This window comes from Oncorhynchus nerka, linkage group LG15 (assembly GCF_034236695.1).
Source record: "Oncorhynchus nerka isolate Pitt River linkage group LG15, Oner_Uvic_2.0, whole genome shotgun sequence".
Lineage (NCBI taxonomy): Eukaryota > Metazoa > Chordata > Actinopteri > Salmoniformes > Salmonidae > Oncorhynchus > Oncorhynchus nerka.
The window spans coordinates 8,416,213-8,434,403 of NC_088410.1; the positions used below are offsets into that span (position 1 = coordinate 8,416,213).

Genomic DNA, 18,191 nt, shown 5'->3' on the forward strand with positions numbered 1-18,191 from the left:
TGATATCATTAGTTATTGTATCCTATTGCAGATATGTATGTTTAATTAATTGACACAACACAGCACATTATCTTCACTTTATTGAAGCTCCCTGATGTTGCTAAGAAACCTGATGACTGGCAGCAGTAGCATACCTACATCACGTGAAGACCGTCAGTGTGGCAATTCTGCATAAGGTATTTGATTGAATAAATCATCACTGCAACAACTTTCATCTCTCAATTCAACAAACCGTTCAGTACCTATTTGGAAATTCTCTAGTTTTACGTCGTGTTTGTCTTTACACTCCAGTGTGGCATTACCGCCACAACAGTAGGTGGCGGTAAATCGAATTTTCAGTTGGTTTGCAAACATTACAAAAAAACAACAACACTACAGCAGAATCAAAAAGGGTGAAGAAGAAAATAGGAAGTAGTCGACGAGAAGCTAGCTAGCATGTTTAATATTTAGCTTAGCTGCTTCTCTTCAGAATACAGTAGTAACTCATTAACAATCTCTTGAACGGATTGTAGCTGTCTTGTCATTTACTACGTGTTGTTGGTACGTGGGTAGGACAATATGAGCGGAGAGAGAGAAACGTTGTTGGATGGAATCGAACAGAGTTTGTGGAATTTAACCGAGAACAATTTACGTTACCTGTGTGAACGTTGTGGAATAGCTGGTCAAGATGGCCTCGACGTTAAAGGGAAGAATTATCGCTCGTTGCGTCGTAAAATAGAAGAATATTGTGAAAGTGATGATTTAATGAAATTAGAGGACCAGGGAATGTCTTGGTTACTCCAATTGCAAAACGACATCAAAACGATACAACGAGATGCTAGCCTCAGGCAGTCAGCGCATGTGGACACACTGGACGATACCGAGCCAAGCAGAACCGAGAACGAGGGGGGCGCTGAGAGCTCGACAGACCCGGATCCAGAGAGACACATACCACCAGAACGGAGGGAGAAAGTGAGTGACGGGAGTATTAAATCCCAGTCACGGACACTTCACAGTTACTGGCCAGATAATTATTAAAGTAGATCAGAAAACAGATACAGAGCTTCAGTAGCCTAGAATTGCAGGCTATTTGCCCCGATCTAGGATCAGTTTAGCCTTTTGGATCATAACGAATGAATTATGTACATAAGGGGGGTGGGACCTGATCGTAGATCAGCACCCATACTCTGAGACATTTTATTAATATATAGGCCCAGATCCTTATTACTTTAAGACTACACTGACACACTCTCTATTTTGTACTGTAGGACTCAGAAGACTCATCCTCCAGACAGTCCCCACCCAGTTCTTCAGAACCCCAACTCTCGACGTCATCACCGGGTCCCGACAAAAACCATGGTGACCAGAGGTCAAAACTGGGTAGTCTGCGGATAGTTCTACAAAAAGTTGTTGTCGTCAAGGAGGAGGAAGACGACTGGGATTGTTGTGTTACAGGTAAGTGATTAGATGTGTTAAAATGAGATGTACTTTAATGTCCATTAACTTAGAACACTTTGTGTTAGTTTTTGTGTTAGTGCTGGATTGAACGAAAGACTGCACAGTCTGTAGATAATTAAGCCTTGGGACAGGATGTACAAGTACACCCACTGGACAGGACATTATTCCCCAGGACCAAATGAAGAATAACAACATGAGCTGGACTCACTTGCCTCTGTTCCTTATTCTCTCCCATCTCTGTCCCACAGGTGAGAGTCCCAACCAACCATCTGCCAGTGAGTATAGTCCCTCTTCATCGGAAGAACCAGAACATTCCGAATCCGAAGATCCTGAACATTCCGAATACGAAGATCCTGAACATTTCGAATCAGAAGAACCTGAACAACGAGGAGTGAAACGCAAAACTAAGACTCACAGCTGCCTAGCGTGTGGGAGGAAGTTTGTCTCCTTGTACACACTAAGGAGACACCAGAACAGGACACACACAGGACAGGAGACGGAGAACAGGACACACACAGGAGAGGAGACAGAGAAGAGTAAAGGACAGAGTCCTGCTTCAGGACAGAAGAGGAAATGGGGAGTCAGGAAGACCCACTCCTGCCCCGAGTGTGGGAGACCCTGCCCATCGTTATCAGCACTGAAGGTCCACCAGAGAATCCACACTGGAGAGAAGCCTTACCTCTGCTCTGAGTGTGGGAAGGGCTTCACTTATCAAAGTAGCTTGAGATTACACCAGAAGAAAGACTCCGCCGACAAGGTGACCTGCTGCTGTGGACAAGAGTTCTCCTCAAAGTGCGTTCTGGAGGTTCACCTGAAGACGGACACGGGAGCCAAGCCTTACACCTGCTGTGTGTGTGGCAAAGGGTTCGGTAAAAAAGAACGGCTAAAAGAACACCAGCGATCCCACACAGGAGAGATGCCTTACTCTTGCTCGTTCTGTGGCAAGGGTTACTACCAAAAACCGGCTTGGAAAGCCCACGAGCGAACGCACACCGAGGAGAAGCCCCTGTGCTCCGTGTGCGGACGGACCTTCTCTAATAAGACTACGTTAAAAGTCCACCAACGAACACACACAGGAGAGAAGCCTTTCCTCTGCTCTGAGTGTGGCAAGGGCTTCCTCAGTAAAGCATACCTGACGACCCACCAGCGATTCAACTGTTCCGGGGGAGAAGAACGACGGCGAGCGAAGAAGTTTCACAAGTGTCCGGACTGTGGGAAGGAGTTCACACAAGCAAACAAACTGGAGAGACACATGAGAACACACACAGGAGAGAGGCCTTACCAGTGCTCTGTGTGTGGGATGAGGTTCAACCAGAAAGGGAATCTCAAAACGCATTTTAAAGTGCACACGGGTGAGTGTTCTCCTTTACCGTTAATACATCCTGATGGACTACTAGCTACTACTAACTGTCAGTGATCCAAACCATGTTGTTTAAAACAACATGTAAACCTTGACTTAGTATACTCATCCACACCTTAACAATAACATTGTTGCATGTTGCATTGGTTGAGTCCCAAATGACACCCTATTCATCTAGACACTACTTTTAACCAGGGCCCATATGGGCCCACTGAGTTTCCCTGTGTCTGTCTATACAGGAGTGGATCCCAGTTTAGTGGCTGACATGGAGACTCCCTCTGAACAACCTCGGGACAACAGACGTAAAGCTGGGAGGCCACAACGCTGCCTCCATCAGCATGACGAGGAGGGAACCCAAAACCTACCGGCACCACAAACCCACCACCTCCCGGCTCCACAGAGGGAGGGAACCCAAAACTTACCGGCACCACAAACCCACCACCTCCCGGCACCACAGAGGGAGGGAACCCAAAACCTACCTGCACCACAAACCCACCACCTCCCGGCACCACAGAGGGAGGGAGCATCCCACCACCTCCCGGCACCACAGAGGGAGGGAACCCAAAACCTACCGGCACCACAAACCCACCACCTCTCGGCACCACAGAGGGAGGGAACCCAAAACCTACCGGCACCACAGAGGGAGGGAAGCCACCACATCTCGGCACCACAGAAACCCACCATGTACCCCAGGGGAGAAAAACACTATCTCTGCCCTGAATGTGGCAAGACTTACACCCGGGAATACGACCTCCGAGTCCACCTCAGAACGCACACGGGAGAGAGACCGTACCAGTGCGATGAATGCGGAAAGACCTTTGTCCGGAAACAAGGGCTCCGTCAACACCGGCGGTCACACGCTCCCAAGCCCATGGGACCGACCCGTCAGTTAGGCAGACCCGTCAGCATGGGTTCCAGTAGCAGGAGACCGAACCAATCATCACCCAGGATGGGAAGCTCCAAGCAGCAGTTGCCCAGGGTTGATAAAGCCATTCCTCCGTTCTCTAGTGGAGAGAGACCCATGCCCTTCCACACAGTGGAGAGACCCATGCCTTTACATCGGGTGGAGAGACCCATGCCGTTACCAGACATGGAGAGAGAACACTGGCAGTACTGGCATCTTTAAACTCCACGGCTATGGTCTGCATCCTATTCCCTATGTAGTGCACTGCTTTTGACCAGGGCTCATGGGGGGTTCTGGACCAAATGTGTAGTGCACTATAAATGGAATAGGGTGCCATTTTGGACATTGCATGTCTCTCATGACTAAACAGAACTGTTATTTTTGCTTCCGTTTGTGTGTGTGTGTGTGTTGTTGCTTCCTCATTTATGGTCAGTATAATAATCCTTACCGCCGAGCGAGATAATCTTGCCAACTGTAGTTATAGTAACGTACATATTTTTAAATCAACAAAAAAATTAAGCGATTGCATTTTCGTCCATTCTAGTGTTTAAAAAAAAATATATAAATATAAATATGTTATTTTACTTATTGAAGCTGTAATGATGCAACAATAAGAATCCACAGAGACGTACGTGTCATAATGCCAGTATCAAACGGTCGGCCCCTTTTCTATATGCCTTATAACATTACATTTTCATTTCATTGACAGTATAAGCAGAGATGGCATCTGTTGTCGTTACACTTCAACCCGGATGGTGGCGGTGTGTGTGTTGCTTCCTCATCTGTGATCAGTACAATAAAGTCTGCTGTATTGTGTAAGATAATCATTCCAACTGTAGTTGTCGTCCTGTGCATATTTTAAATCAACAAAAATGAAGTGTTTGCATTTTAGTCCTTGTGTTTTTTATATATCTTATGTTACTGATCGAAGCTGCATGGACCAATACATTAACATTATGTTACTGATCGAAGCTGCATGGACCAATACATTAACATTATGTTACTGATCGAAGCTGCATGGACCAATACATTAACATTATGTTACTGATCGAAGCTGCATGGACCAATACATTAACATTATGTTACTGATCGAAGCTGCATGGACCAATACATTAACATTATACTGTTACTGATGGACCAATACATTAACATTATGTTACTGATCGAAGCTGCATGGACCAATACATTAACATTATGTTACTGATCGAAGCTGCATGGACCAATACATTAACATTATGTTACTGATCGAAGCTGCATGGACCAATACATTAACATTATGTTACTGATCGAAGCTGCATGGACCAATACATTAACATTATGTTACTGATCGAAGCTGTCATGGACCAATACATTAACATTATGTTACTGATCGAAGCTGCATGGACCAATACATTAACATTATGTTATGTTACTGATTAACATTATGTTACTGATCGAAGCTGCATGGACCAATACATTAACATTATGTTACTGATCGAAGCTGCATGGACCAATACATTAACATTATGTTACTGATCGAAGCTGCATGGACCAATACATTAACATTATGTTACTGATCGAAGCTGCATGGACCAATACATTAACATTATGTTACTGATCGAAGCTGCATGGACCAATACATTAACATTATGTTACTGATCGAAGCTGTCATGGACCAATACATTAACATTATGTTACTGATCGAAGCTGTCATGGACCAATACATTAACATTATGTTTCTGATCGAAGCTGTCATGATACTATGAAATCCACAGTGACTTGCATGTCATAATGACATGGACCAATACATTAACATTGGGAGGAGGAGGGGGAAACGTATTTCTCTCTTTATTACCTTTATCTATAAAAAAACATTTAACTTCAGAAACGGTCAGGCAGCTACGTTGAAAGAGACTTGTACTTCTTATTATTGTCTTTGTTCTCCAGACCGCATGGGGGCGCTACAGCACAAACACAAGACAACCTCATACCAGAAGTAGGAAGCCAAACTGAGTTCCGACAGTTGACCGAACTTCACTTATAGCATCTCATCAAAAAACACTTTTTGCAGAAAAAAAAATATGTAATGGAAAAGGAAGACCGCAGCTTTTGGATTAAATAGCCTCAGGCGTTGGTCTTTCTCAGCTTCCATCCAACGAGACTCGAGGTTACGACCAACAACATTGCAAGTCATCATTATACATTTTAAACTCAACTAGTTTTCTAGTTATCTCAGGGATTAAATCCCTATGCTATGGACGAGGTAAGAATCTGAATGTGTGCTCGCCACATCTCTTTTCTGCAATCTGCTCTGCGGTTGCTATACCAAATGTTGTGGCTAGTTAGTAAATCAAGTTGCTCAGTATTTTATAGACTACAGTGAACGGTAGCAACATCAGTAACGTTACTAGATGACTATGTTGTAGCTCGCTGATATGTTTTCTAGTAAGGGAACGTAGCTAGTTAACTAACTAGCTAGATGAATGACAATACAATCAACAGTAGCTGGTGTATTTTGGTTTGCATTGATGGATATCAAACGTTATTGGTCACATACACACATATTGAGCATATTTTATTGCGGGTGTAGCGAAATGCTTGTGTTCCTGACTCCAACAGTGCATTAATATCTAACAATTCACAACAACACACACATCTAAAAATCAAAGAATGGAATTAAGAAAAATTAGGACGAGCAATGTCGGAGTGGCATTGACTCAAATACAGTAGAATAGAATACAGTATATACATATGAGATTAGTAAAGCAGTATGTAAACATTATTAAAGTGACTAGTGTTCCATTATTAAAGTGACCAGTGATTCCATGTCTATGTGTGTAGGGCAGCAGCCTCTAAGGTGCAGGGTTGAGTAACCGGTTGGAAGTCATCTAGTGATGGCTATTTGAAAGTCTGATGGCCTTGAGATAGAGGCTGTTTTTCAGCCTACCTGTCCAACTTTGAAGCACCTGTACTGACCTCGCCTTCTGGATGATAGCGGGGTGAACAGGCCGTGGCTCGGGTGGTTAATGTCCTTGAGGATCTTTTTGGCCTTCCTGTGACATCGGGTGCTGTAGGTGTCCTGGAGGGCAGGCGGTGTGCCCCTGTGATGCGTTGGGCAGACCGTGCCACCCTCTGCAGAGCCCTGCGGTTGCGGGCGGTGCAGTTGCCGTACCAGGCGGTGATACAGCCCGACAGGATGCTCTGAATTGTGCATCTGTAAAAGTTTGTGAGGGTCTCCGGGACCAAGACAAATGTCTTCAGCCTCCTGAGGGTGAAGAGGCGCTGTTGTGCCTTCTTCACCACACTGTGTGTGTGTGTGTGTGGACCATTTCAGATGGTCAGGGATGTGTACGCCGAGCGACTTGAAGCTTTCCACTGATAGTTCCTCAACCAGTTCTACTCAGCTGGAAAGGTTTATTTCATAGAGAACTTGTATTTTTTTCCATAGCAAGCAAACAAAAAAATTGCCTTGCTATTTAGGATGGTGTCATATTGCTAAATCTACATATTAATAATGTAACTAGTGTGCTGTTAAAACTGCGCTGTCACTCTTTCATCATATAGGACTCTGAAGACCCGTCCAGCCCGTCTTCATCCTGCTCTACTGAACCCCAACCCACTGTGTTCCCGGGTCCTGACCGGAACCATGGCGACCAGGAGGACAGTAACCATGGTGATCAGAAAGACACACCGCAGGGTCAGGAGAGGGTTACTGTGAGTCTGGACATCAACAGTGAAACACCAACATTTAATATCGTAGTCAAAGAAGAAGAAGAAGACTGGGAACTAGATAATACAGGTGGGTAGCTGGAGCCATGCTAACTTGGGATGGGTCCCAAAGGGAATACTAATCCCTATCTAGTCCACTACAGTTGACCAGAATGGCACCCTATTCCCTATACAGTGCACTACTGTTGACCAGGGCCCTATTCCCTATCTAGTCCACTACAGTTGACCAGAATGGCACCCTATTCCCTATCTAGTCCACTACTCTTGACCAGAACCCTATGGCTATGGTCAAAAGGAGTGCACTTTATAGGGTGCCATTTGGGGAGCTGTCTTGGATTGCTTTGCCATCAACCCTGCAACAGGAGAAGCACAGGAGACGTTGTAAAATAAGGGAGAAACCCGGTAGGTCTGCATATGCACACTGAGTCTGACTCAGTCTCACTGACTATATCTGTCCTGTCTCATCCCCACAGGAGAGAGTCCTAGCCATCACTCTGCAGCCGGGGAGAGACCCTCTACATCAGGAGAACCTGAGTCTGACTCAGTCTCACTATCTGTCCTGTCTCATCTCCACAGGAGAGTCCCAGCCATCACTCTGCAGTCGGGGAGAGACCCTCTACATCAGGAGAACCTGAGTCTGACTCAGTCTCACTGACTATCTGTCCTGTCTCATCCCCACAGGAGAGAGTCCCAGCCATCACTCTGCAGCCGGGGAGAGACCCTCTACATCAGGAGAACCTGAGTCTGACTCAGTCTCACTATCTGTCCTGTCTCATCTCCACAGGAGAGTCCCAGCCATCACTCTGCAGTCGGGGAGAGACCCTCTACATCAGGAGAACCTGAGTCTGACTCAGTCTCACTGACTATCTGTCCTGTCTCATCCCCACAGGAGAGAGTCCCAGCCATCACTCTGCAGCCGGGGAGAGACCCTCTACATCAGGAGAACCTGAACAACACCAGATGAAACGCAGAACGAGACAGAAAAAGACCCACCCATGCCCAGATTGTGGGAAATACTGCCAGACATTATCAGCGCTACAAATACACATGAGAACCCACACAGGAGAGAAGCCTTACGCTTGCTTTGTGTGTAAGAAAACGTTCATTATTAGACAAGCTTTGAAAACACACCAGCGAACACACACAGGAGAGAAGCCTTATACCTGTTCTGAGTGTGGGAAGGGCTTCGCTCATCAATGTAGTTTGAGATACCATCAAAAGAGGAATTCTGAACAGATTAAAACAGACCCGAATGAGAAGATGACCTGCTGCTGTGGACAAGAGTTCTCCTCAAAGTGTGTTCTGGAGGTTCACTTGAAGACAGACACGGGAGCCAAGCCTTACACCTGCTGTGTGTGTGGCAAGAGGTTCAATAAAGAATCATTAAAAGAACACCAGCGATCCCACACAGGAGAGATGCCTTACTCTTGCTCTTTCTGTGGCAAGGGTTACTATCACAAACCGGCTTGGAAAGCCCACGAGCGAACGCACACCGAGGAGAAGCCCCTGTGCTCCGTGTGCGGACGGACCTGCTCTAGTAAGTATACGTTAAAAGTCCACGAGCGAACACACACAGGAGAGATGCCTTTCCTCTGCTCGGAGTGTGGCAAGGGCTTCATCAGTAAAGGACTCCTGATGACCCACGAGCGATTCAACTGTTCCGGGGGAGAAGAACGACGGCAACCAAAGAGGTTTCACAAGTGTCCGGACTGTGGGAAGGAGTTCACACAAGCAAACAAACTGGAGAGACACGTGAGAACACACACAGGAGAGAGGCCTTACCAGTGCTCTGTGTGTGGGATGAGGTTCAACCAGAAAGGGAATCTCAAAACGCATTTTAAAGTGCACACGGGTGAGTGTTCTCCTTTACCGTTAATACATCCTGATGGACTACTAGCTACTACTAACTGTCAGTGATCCAAACCATGTTGTTTAAAACAACATGTAAACCTTGACTTAGTATACTCATCCACACCTTAACAATAACATTGTTGCATTGTGTCTCTCCTTTCTCTCTGTCCGTTTTGTCTGTCATGCAGGCAGGGATCCCAGTTTGCTGCCTGACATGGACATGAGGACGACTTCTTCAGAAGCTGCGAAACAGCCTCCGGATAACAGACATAATGTTGGGAAACCACAACAATTCCAGAATCAGATTGGCGAGGGAACCCACAACCTACCGGCACCACAAACCCACAACATACCGACACCACAAACCCACAACCTACCGGCACCACAAACCCACAACCTACCGACACCACAAACCCACAACCTACCGACACCACAAACCCACAACTTTCCTGCACCACAAACCCACAACCTACCGGCACCACAAACCCACAACCATCCGGCACCACAAACCCACAACCATCCGGCACCACAAATCCACAACCATCCGGCACCACAAACCCACAACCATCCGGCACCACAAACCCACAACCATCCGGCACCACAAACCTACAACCATCCGGCACCACAAACCCACAACCATCCGGCACCACAAACCCACAACCTACCGGCACCACAAACCCACAACCTACCGGCACCACAAACCCACAACCTACCGGCACCACAAACCCACAACCATCCTGCACCACAAACCCACAACCATCCGGCACCACAAACCCACAACCTTCCGGCACCACAAACCCACAACCTTCCGGCACCACAAACCCACAACCATCCGGCACCACAAACCCACAACCATCCGGCACCACAAACCCACAACCATCCGGCACCACAAACCCACCACCTCCCGGCAGCGCAGAGGGAGGGAAGCCACCACCACCTCCCGGCAGCGCAGAGGGAGGGAAGCCACCACCACCTCCCGGCAGCGCAGAGGGAGGGAAGCCACCACATCTCGGCACCACAGAAACCCACCATGTCCCCCAGGGGAGAAAAACACTATCTCTGCCCTGAATGTGGCAAGACTTACACCCGGGAATACGACCTCCGAGTCCACCTCAGAACGCACACAGGAGAGAGACCGTACCAGTGTTATGACTGCGGGAAGGCCTACGTCCGGAAAAACAATCTCCAACAACACCGGCGGTCACATGCTCCCAAGCCCATGGGACCGACCCGCCATTTAGGAAGACCACCCAGGGTGGGCTCTAGTAGTGGAAGGTCCAACCAATCACCCAGGGTAGGAAGAGCTAAGCAAAAAATGCATACATCAATGTAAATATGAGAGACTCATGCCCTTACCGCAGATGGAGAGAGGACACTGGCAATACTGGCACCTTTAAACACGGGGCTGGGTCCATGTCTTCATCCCAAATGGCACCTTATTCCCTATAGTGCACTACTTTCCCTATATAGTGCACTACTTTTGACTAAGGCCCATATGGAAACCTTTAAGGGCTCTGCCTGAAATGTAGTGCACTATATAGGGAATAGGGTGCTATTTTGGACACCCACCATGCCTCTTATGACTACAGAATCGTTATTCTTTCTGGTGTGTGCGCGCGCGCGTCTGTATGCACGCATGTATTTGTGTGTGTGTTGTTGTGATCAGTACAATACAGTCCACTGTGTTGTGTAAGATAATCATACTATGTAATCCTGTGCATTTTATTTCTTGTTTATTTTATATATCTTATTTTACTTATTGAAGCTATCATGATACTAAGAAATGACTTGCATTTCATATAACGCCATGGTCCAATAAATGAACATTTGGGGAAAAACGTCTCCTTTATTACCCCTTATCCAGGGCACGATACACTGACGTCACAGATGCGCGACTCTTTCGGGCGGCAGTAAGGAAGCCTTCGCGATCTGCTCTCAACATAGGCTGTATTTACGTATTTATTACTTCTAAACAAAATAAACTTTTTGGTGTTCTTATAAGCTTACAATTGTTTTGATTATTTATTTTACAGTCGCTAAGATTATATTTGGTTGTGATCTTAGAAAAATAATTATTTTTGGATGTAGCAGTTGTTAGCTAGAATGCTAACGCTCATTGATTATAACCTGTCGCAAAAGCTAGCCAAAAGAGACATTTTACTGGTTTAAGTTTAAGTGTTTAAGTATAATGCAGTTGATTTGTGATGATGACACGCACACTAAATTAATCAGGACATTCATATGAGCCTTAAAATCCAAGTATAATCCAAAAGTAGTGTGAAATGCACTCATAAGCAACATGTAAATATATGCTTTTTATGGTATGGTAGCTCCCCAGGAACAGGGTTAGAGAGCCCTGGTTTAAACCTACAGGACGGTAGCTCCCCAGGAACAGGGTTAGAGAATCCTGGTTTAAACCTACAGGACGGTAGCTCCCCAGGAACAGGGTTAGAGAGACCTGGTTTAAACCTACAGGACGGTAGCTCCCCAGGAACAGGGTTAGAGAACCCTGGTTTAAACCTACAGGACGGAACAAGGTTGGAGAGCCCTGGTTTAAACCTACAGGACGGAACAAGGTTGGAGAGCCCTGGTTTAAACCTACAGGATGGTAGCTCCCCAGGAACAGGGTTGGAGAGCCCTGGTTTCAACCTACAGGACGGTAGCTCCCCAGGAACAGGGTTGGAGAGCCCTGGTTTAAACCTACAGGACGGAACAGGGTTGGAGAGCCCTGGTTTCAACCTACAGGACGGTAGCTCCCAGGAACAGGGATAGAGAGCCCTGGTTTAACCCTACAGGACGGTAGCTCCCCAGGAACAGGGTTAGAGAACCCTGGTTTAAACCGACAGGACGGTAGCTCCCCAGGAACAGGGTTGGAGAGCCCTGGTGTAACCCTACAGGACGGTAGCTCCCCAGGAAAACCTGGTTTAAGGTGATCACTCAAAATGGCTGTAAAGAGGGATAAGTGTTTACAGGTACTCCTTTCAATTAAGACAGAGATCCTTACTAATGAGGGACCTTTATTTGTCAATCAAGTACAAAGGTGGAGCGAAAACCTGCAAACACTTGGCCCTCCGCGGAATGAGTTTGACAGGTGCTCTAAGGCAGCATTTCCCAAAACCATGCCAGGAACAAGCATCCTACATCATAACATCATTTGTATCCCTCATTTCCTCAAGAGTTTCACTCCCAACAATCAGACATATTTTACAATATATTTGTATTTAGTGAGTCTGACAGATCAGAGGCAGTAGGAATGACCAGGGATGTTCTCTGTTTAGTGACTCCACCAGATCAGAGGCAGGAATGACCAGGGATGTTCTCTGTTTAGTGAGTCTGCCAGATCAGAGGCAGGAATGACCAGGGATGTTCTCTGTTTAGTGAGTCTGCCAGATCAGAGGCAGTAGGAATGACCAGGGATGTTCTCTGTTTAGTGACTCCACCAGATCAGAGGCAGTAGGGATGACCAGGGATGTTCTGTTTAGTGACTCCACCAGATCAGAGGCAGTAGGGATGACCAGGGATGTTCTCTGTTTAGTGACTCCACCAGATCAGAGGCAGTAGGAATGACCAGGGATGTTCTCTGTTTAGTGAGTCTGACAGATCAGATGCAGGAATGACCAGGGATGTTCTCTGTTTAGTGACTCCACCAGATCAGAGGCAGTAGGAAGGACCAGGGATGTTCTCTGTTTAGTGAGTCTGCCAGATCAGAGGCAGTAGGAATGACCAGGGATGTTCTCTGTTTAGTGACTCCACCAGATCAGAGGCAGTAGGGATGACCAGGGATGTTCTGTTTAGTGACTCCACCAGATCAGAGGCAGTAGGGATGACCAGGGATGTTCTCTGTTTAGTGACTCCACCAGATCAGAGGCAGTAGGAATGACCAGGGATGTTCTCTGTTTAGTGACTCCACCAGATCAGAGGCAGTAGGGATGACCAGGGGTGTTCTCTGTTTAGTGACTCCACCAGATCAGAGGCAGTAGGAATGACCAGGGATGTTCTCTGTTTAGTGAGTCTGCCAGATCAGAGGCAGTAGGAATGACCAGGGATGTTCTCTGTTTAGTGACTCCACCAGATCAGAGGCAGTAGGAATGACCAGGGATGTTCTCTGTTTAGTGACTCCACCAGATCAGAGGCAGTAGGGATGACCAGGGATGTTATCTTGATACATGCGTGTCTTGAACCATTTTCCTGTCCTGCTAAGCATTCAACATGTAATGAGTACTTTTGGGTGTCAGGGAAAATGTATGGAGTAAAAAGTCCATGATTTGGAGTAAAATATGTAAAGTACAGATACCCCCCCAAAAACGACTTACTACTTCAAAGTATTTACACTGCACCACTGCAAGACATCTTAAATATATTGCCTTTAACTTCCAGACCGCATGTCGGCGCTAAACCGGAAGTAGGAAGCCAACGAGAGTTTGACAGTTTATTTACCAGTTTATTTAAATGTACAACATTGTAACGTTAGCATTGCTATTTGAAAAAAAGAATACAGTAACTTTCGAATAAATATTCTCAGGTGTTGGTATTTCCCAGCCTACATCCAACGAGACGCGAGGTTACGACCAACAGCAGTGGCAGTCATAAATTAAAACTAAACTAGATTTATATCTAATTTATCAGTTAGCTAGCTAGCTCAGGGATTGATTTACAATGGAAGAGGTAGTAATCTGAACATGTGCTAGCCACATCACTTTTCTGCTCTGCAAACTGCTCGTTTGTTGCTATACCAAATGGTGCGGCTAGCTTGCAAGTCAAGTTGCTCAACGCATGCTAGTAACAGCAGTACTAGCTAGCTACGATTTTGTTGCTTGATGATGCGACTTTGTTTTCTAGTAGGTATCTATCGTTAGCTAACTGGCCAGCGCTAGCTAGCTAGGTGAATGAAAATACAATAAATTAGCTGCTGTAATTTGGTTTGCATTGATTGATCGTTTTTAAAACAAGTATATTTAGTTTGAACGGTTTCTTTACTGAGAAATGGTCATTTCTATAACAAGCAGAGACATTGCCTTGCTGTTAAGGATGGCGTCATATTGCTTAGTCCATCTTTCATAATGTAGCTTGTTGTGAAAACTGCGCTGTCACTCTTCATCATATAGGACTCTGAAGACCCGTCCAGCCCGTCTTCATCCTGCTCCACTGAACCCCAACCCACGGTGTCCCCGGGTCCTGACAGGAACCAGGAGGACAGTAACCATGGTGATCAGAAAGACACACCGCAGTGTCAGGAGAGGTTTACTGTGAGTCTGGACATCAACAGTGAAACACCAACATTTAATATCGTAGTCAAAGAAGAAGAAGACTGGGAACTAGATAACACAGGTGGGTAGCTGGAGCCATGCTGCTAACTTGGGATGGGTCCCAAAGGGAATACTAATCCCTATCTACTACACTGCTCTCTATGGTCCATCGGGCTCTAATCAAAAGTGGTGCACTATATAGGGAATAGGGTGGCATGATTTGGGACTCAGTCTTGTGTGTTGCCATACATATGAGAATAGGAATAGCACGGGAGGTGGTGTAAAACAATGGAGAAACACAGTAGGTTTGTACAATAAACTTAGACTCAGTCCCAGCCATCACTCTGCAGCCGGGGAGAGACCCTCTACATCAGGAGAACCTGAGTCTGACTCAGTCTCACTGACTATATCTGTCCTGTCTCATCCCCACAGGAGAGAGTCCCAGCCATCACTCTGCAGGCGAGGAGACCCTCTACATCAGAAGAACCTGAGTCTGACTCAGTCTCACTGACTATATCTGTCCTGTCTCATCCCCACAGGAGAGAGTCCCAGCCATCACTCTGCAGCCAGGGAGAGACCCTCTATATCAGGAGAGCCTGAGTCTGACTCAGTCTCACTGACTATATCTGTCCTGTCTCATCCCCACAGGAGAGAGTCCCAGCCATCACTCTGCAGCCGGGGAGAGTCCCTCTATATCAGTATCAGGAGAACCTGAACAACACCAGATGAAACGCAGAACGAGGCAGAAAAAGACCCACCCATGCCCAGATTGTGGGAAACACTGCCAGACATTATCGGCACTACAAATACACATGAGAACCCACACAGGAGAGAAGCCTTATACCTGCTCTGAGTGTGGGAAGGGCTTCACTCATCAATGTAGTTTGAGATGCCACCACCAGAAGAAACATTCTGAACAGATTAAAACTGACCCGGATGACAAGATTGGCTGCTGTTGTGGACAAGAGTTCTCTTCCAAGAATGTTCTGGAGGTTCACTTGAAGACAAACACTGGAGACAAGCCTTACACCTGCTGTGTGTGTAAGAAGACCTTTACTCATAAAGCATTACTGAAAGTACACCAGCGATCCCACACAGGAGAGAAGCCTTTTTCTTGCTCTCTGTGTGAGAAGAGTTTTACTCAAAAAGGAAATTTGACAACACACGAGAAGTCGCACGCCGGAGAGAAACATCCTTGCTCAGTCTGTGGAAAGAGTTTCACTCAGAAAGGCTATCTGAAGATTCATCAGCGGCTTCACTGTTCCGAAGGGGAGTTGAGTTCCTCTGTATCAAGAGCACTTGAACACCGACAGAGGAGAGCCAAGGCGACTCACAGATGCCCAGACTGTGGGAAGGAGTTCCCTCAAACATATTACCTGGACAGACACATGAGAACACACACAGGAGAGAGGCCTTACCAGTGCTCTGTGTGTGGGATGAGTTTCACGCAGAAAGGAAATTTAAAAACGCATCAGAAAGTGCACACTGGTGAGAACACGTTATGCTGTCATTGATTTATTATTATTATTGTTATTATTATTGATTAATCATGATTGATGACGACGGCCTACACATCTAACAGCTTCACATCTAGCACATTGCATGTCAACTTTAATGGAGGTGGTAGGACCCTGGTTTGCAAGCTACAAATAGTGTGTGGGCTACAGAGTGAAAAGAATATGAAATGGCATTAAATGACATTAAAACAACTAGGAAAAAGGGTATCTGAAACAGCTCACACGGTTTCTTTCCCACAGGAGATTATCCCTCCAGCTCCTGGTCCACTGGTGAGGGGAGTCCCTGTACATCGGGAGAAGCTGAACAACACCAGGAGAACCACGCGGACGTCACATCTCACGGCTGCCTCGTGTGCGGCGAGGAACACTCTAACCTCCCGGAACTACACAAACACATGAGATCTCACTCGGGAGAAAAGCGCCTCGTCTGCCCTGTGTGTGGCAAGACTTACCCCAGAGAATTTGACCTCAAAGTCCACCTCAGAACACACACAGGAGAGAAACCCCACGAGTGCATCGAATGCGGCAAGAGCTTTGTTCGCAAACAAGGACTCCGGCAGCACCAGCGGACACATGAGGCCAAGCCCATCGGACCGACCCGCCAGCTAGGCAGGCCAAAGCACTTAACCAGGGCTCAAATGTCCAAGAAAGTGCCTAAGATGGAGAGTGATACGGAGATGCAGGACTGCCAAGTACTATGACAATTAACCGCGACTTTGTCTCTTTAGTAGGTAGGAGTTCTTCTTCTCGCTGAAGCTGTGTCTGTGTTGTCGCCATCTCTGATCAGTTAGATAATCATGCTAACTCTCACTCATCTCATCAATCAACATATTATGATCAACACAAATGTGGGCGGAAAAGTGTCCCTTTTTGGGGGGGGGTCAATTTTTCATCAATGCTGTGATGGTGCTAAGAAATCAACCTTGTAGCCCACTTGTGAAATGTTCCTCACTGAGAATAACCATGTCATGATTAATAAAGTAGCATTCTGGTTATGATTCCTGTTGTCTTTCAGATGGTGGTAGTAATGTCCAGGCAGGAGAGGACCTGAAGGACACAAGGAAGTAGTAATGTAGCTAGCGAAGCTAACGTTGGATAAGCTGTTGTTTACGTTCTCACTTCACTGACTAACGTTAGCTTGCAACTAGCTAGCGTAACCTTTCTTTGAGCTGAACGCAACAAGGAAAGAACAACATTTTTGTTCTTCGTAGCAAAGCCAGCAACGGTGGATTAACGCTGGCACAGCGTCCTTCTCGAGATAATTTCAAGTTCATTCACAATGCATGAGGTTAGCTAACGTCAGCTAGGTAGCTAACTAGTTGGAGCCATAGATATCCTATTAAATTACAAGAGGGACTGTGCCATAAACCCTCAAAGTTCCATAGTGGAGCCAAAAATGGCAGCCATCTTGGTCAGGGAGAAATACAAAACCAGTCTAATTGGTATGAACGGCAGTAGGTGATGTAGGAAAATAAAAGTAAGGCATGTGATGTATCAGAAATTGTGTCATAAATTACATTCAACCTAAAAATATTGGTTATATAATTGTAAATACCTGTTATACAGGTTTTATACAAATGTTCTGTATAAATTGTCTCTAAAATATATGCAAACAGACCATAAATGTCTCAATGTTTTTTATTGGAAAGCTGTGACTGCAATTATATCATACAATATTAGTACTTGTTGCATTTACAAGTTATCTAGTTAATTTAAACAATTGATGTAATCATTCCTGTAAAACTGCCTGGCTAGCGAGCTAACACACATACAGCGCAGATAAATTCTTCACATTAGGTGAGATTATACATGTTATTCTGGGTGAAACTCACAGAGATCCTATTCAATTAGATTAGGTGAGATTCTGCATGTTATTCTGGGTGAAACTCACAGAGATCATATTCAATTAGATTAGGTGAGATTCTGCATGTTATTCTGGGTGTAACTCACAGAGATCCTATTGAATTAGATTAGGTGAGATTATACATGTTATTCTGGGAGTAACTCAGAGATTCTATTCAATTATATTAGGTGAGGTTCTGCATGTTAATCTGTGTGTAACTCACAGAGATCCTATTGAATTAGATTAGGTGAGATTATACATGTTATTCTGGGTGAAACTCACAGAGATCCTATTCAATTAGATTAGGTGAGATTATACTTCTGGG

General features: G+C 45.7%; 3 protein-coding genes across 8 annotated transcripts; all 3 read left to right on the forward strand.

The window, feature by feature from the left end:
* Positions 1-403: 403 nt before the first annotated feature.
* LOC115116799 (zinc finger protein 182-like) lies at positions 404-4,539 on the forward strand. Of its 2 annotated transcripts, XM_065000902.1 has the most exons (5): positions 404-951; positions 1,248-1,434; positions 1,686-2,789; positions 3,037-3,332; positions 3,390-4,539. In XM_065000902.1, exons 1-5 carry the CDS (start codon positions 559-561, stop codon positions 3,921-3,923), a joined length of 2,514 nt encoding a protein of 837 aa, XP_064856974.1. In that variant the 5' UTR covers positions 404-558; the 3' UTR covers positions 3,924-4,539. The 2 variants fall into 2 exon arrangements, with proteins under 2 accessions (XP_064856974.1, XP_029501138.2); XM_029645278.2 differs by having other exon boundaries at positions 3,037-4,539.
* Positions 4,540-5,685: 1,146 nt separating this feature from the next.
* LOC115122853 (zinc finger protein 182-like) lies at positions 5,686-11,269 on the forward strand. 3 transcript variants are annotated; one of them, XM_065000913.1, is made up of 4 exons: positions 5,692-5,943; positions 7,245-7,479; positions 7,883-9,261; positions 9,449-11,269. In XM_065000913.1, the coding sequence occupies exons 3-4, from the start codon at positions 8,370-8,372 to the stop codon at positions 10,591-10,593; spliced, it is 2,037 nt and encodes a 678-aa protein (XP_064856985.1). In that variant the 5' UTR covers positions 5,692-5,943; positions 7,245-7,479; positions 7,883-8,369; the 3' UTR covers positions 10,594-11,269. The 3 variants fall into 3 exon arrangements, with proteins under 3 accessions (XP_064856986.1, XP_064856985.1, XP_064856984.1); XM_065000912.1 differs by having other exon boundaries at positions 8,091-9,261; XM_065000914.1 differs by lacking the exon at positions 9,449-11,269 and having other exon boundaries at positions 5,686-5,943; positions 7,883-8,374.
* Positions 11,270-13,650: 2,381 nt separating this feature from the next.
* On the forward strand, positions 13,651-17,647 carry LOC115117969 (oocyte zinc finger protein XlCOF6-like). Of its 3 annotated transcripts, XM_065000916.1 has the most exons (5): positions 13,651-14,098; positions 14,366-14,588; positions 15,155-15,994; positions 16,264-16,754; positions 17,039-17,647. In XM_065000916.1, exons 1-4 carry the CDS (start codon positions 14,078-14,080, stop codon positions 16,722-16,724), a joined length of 1,545 nt encoding a protein of 514 aa, XP_064856988.1. In that variant the 5' UTR covers positions 13,651-14,077; the 3' UTR covers positions 16,725-16,754; positions 17,039-17,647. The 3 variants fall into 3 exon arrangements, with proteins under 3 accessions (XP_064856988.1, XP_064856987.1, XP_064856989.1); XM_065000915.1 differs by lacking the exon at positions 17,039-17,647 and having other exon boundaries at positions 16,264-17,021; XM_065000917.1 differs by lacking the exon at positions 17,039-17,647 and having other exon boundaries at positions 13,651-13,925; positions 16,264-17,021.
* The last annotated feature ends 544 nt before the right edge of the window (positions 17,648-18,191 follow it).

Excerpts from the sequence above, each read along its gene's own strand:
- LOC115116799 (XM_029645278.2), top strand. The coding sequence starts at position 559 with ATGAGCGGAGAGAGAGAAACGTTGTTGGATGGAATCGAACAGAGTTTG. Across the intron at positions 952-1,247 it reads CACCAGAACGGAGGGAGAAA|GACTCAGAAGACTCATCCTC; the intron begins GTGAGTGACGGG and ends TTTGTACTGTAG. Across the intron at positions 1,435-1,685 it reads CTGGGATTGTTGTGTTACAG|GTGAGAGTCCCAACCAACCA; the intron begins GTAAGTGATTAG and ends TCTGTCCCACAG.
- LOC115117969 (XM_065000916.1), top strand. The coding sequence starts at position 14,078 with ATGATGCGACTTTGTTTTCTA. Across the intron at positions 14,099-14,365 it reads TGATGCGACTTTGTTTTCTA|GACTCTGAAGACCCGTCCAG; the intron begins GTAGGTATCTAT and ends TTCATCATATAG. Across the intron at positions 14,589-15,154 it reads CTGGGAACTAGATAACACAG|GAGAGAGTCCCAGCCATCAC; the intron begins GTGGGTAGCTGG and ends TCATCCCCACAG.
- LOC115122853 (XM_065000913.1), top strand. The coding sequence starts at position 8,370 with ATGAAACGCAGAACGAGACAGAAAAAGACCCACCCATGCCCAGATTGT. Across the intron at positions 9,262-9,448 it reads GCATTTTAAAGTGCACACGG|GCAGGGATCCCAGTTTGCTG; the intron begins GTGAGTGTTCTC and ends TCTGTCATGCAG.